General features: G+C 66.1%; 1 protein-coding gene across 1 annotated transcript; it reads right to left on the bottom strand.

Moving 5' to 3' along the window:
• Positions 1–295: 295 nt before the first annotated feature.
• On the bottom strand, positions 296–1,500 carry FKRP (fukutin related protein; the record flags this gene model as incomplete). The annotated part of the gene is made up of 1 exon (XM_003214025.4): positions 296–1,500. A coding segment is annotated over one exon (1,188 nt), but the record flags the coding sequence as incomplete, so codon positions are not given.
• Positions 1,501–1,506: the final 6 nt, after the last annotated feature.

Here is a 1,506-nt window from a genome sequence, read left to right on the forward strand (position 1 = left end):
CCCATTGGGGGCAATGATGAGAGGCCCAGGGGACCCCAAAAGTGGATGGAGACCCCATAGAGGTCAACAGGGACCTGATGGGTGGCCCAGAGGACCCCAAAAGTGGATGGAGACCCCACTGGGGGCAACGGGGACCTGATGGGATGGTGTGAGGGACCCCAAAAGTGGATGGAGACCCCATGGAGGTCAACAGGGACCTGATGGGTGGCCCATTGGACCCCAGAAGTGGACGGAGACCCCACTGTGGGCAACGGTGGGACGGCTCAGGGGACCCCACAAGCGGACGCAGCCACACGGAGGTGCCACAGGGATTTATTGGGGCGTCTCCCCTCGCCGCAGCCTCACGACGGCGGGGTTGGGATATTCGGGTTCCTCCACCACCCCCGGCCCGAATTTCAGCTCCAGGAACTCGCGGGCGTTGTTGGGCCCCATGGCAGTGAAACCGGCGAAGGGCAGCGGCACCGTGGGGAGGAGGAAACGCTCGGGAAACTCCACGTCCTGAGGGTGACCCAACCACGTCTCCTTGGTCATCACCCCGGCGCGGGGAAAGAAGGGCCACAGGTCGACGTGCAGGCGGTTGCTGCGGCTGTAATGGACCCGGTAAAAATCCCCTTCGGTTGCTTTCTCCCACACGAAACCCTCCTCGTCCTCCACGGGGCCGTTCCGCGCCGCTCTCAACCACCGACACTTGGCGGCGTCGTCCCGGTAGATCCCGAAATCCACGTCGTAATCCCACGGGATGATGTCCCGCGATCGGATCGCTCCCAGCAGGGATCCTCCTTCCAACCAATACCTGATCCCTGATTTTTCCAGCGTCTCCGCCACGTGTTTCGCCGTCTCCCTCAACGCCCTCAGGCAGCACGGCGGGGTCCAACGGCCCTGCAGGAGGTACTGCGGGGTGCGGGAGCGGATGGTGCCGAAGCAGCGCTCCGTCTCCTTGCCGCAGCCGTACCAGCGCCGCGTGCCGTCCTCCAACACCTCCAGCTTGATGCCGAATTCCTCCATCAGCCTCCTGCGCCGCCGATCCCGCAGGCTTTGCGCCTTCCAGAGGTCGTGGGCCGAGCTCAGAACCGCCGGAGCGGAGGGGAAACCGCGGTTGAGGACGCGGAGCCGCCAACCCCGCAGCGCCGCCTGCACGAAGATGGCGAGGTGCAAAGGGCGTCGCGTGGGGAAGGAGAGGTTGAAAAGATCCTCGGAACGCATCAGCAAAGCCGCCGGTCCTTCCACGGCCCCGCAGCCCCGTTCGGCTCCGTATCGCAGCGTCCAACGGCGCAGATCCACGTCCAGCCCCACGCAGCGCAGGGGGGTCGGACCCACGGGGACCAGAACCAGGCGGGTGTCGGCATCCAGAGCCGCCATCATGGCTTCCAGGATTCCTGGAACGGCTCGGGCGCCGTCGGGGACGACGACCACGTGCTGGGTGCGGATGTGGAGCTCGAGTTTGAGAGGGGGGAGGAGGGGAGAGGGGCGGAGGGTCAGCGTGCGGACCCCAGCGGGGAGGGGGAC

Source organism: Meleagris gallopavo, unplaced genomic scaffold (assembly GCF_000146605.3).
Source record: "Meleagris gallopavo isolate NT-WF06-2002-E0010 breed Aviagen turkey brand Nicholas breeding stock unplaced genomic scaffold, Turkey_5.1 ChrUn_random_7180001856808, whole genome shotgun sequence".
NCBI classification, from domain to species: domain Eukaryota; kingdom Metazoa; phylum Chordata; class Aves; order Galliformes; family Phasianidae; genus Meleagris; species Meleagris gallopavo.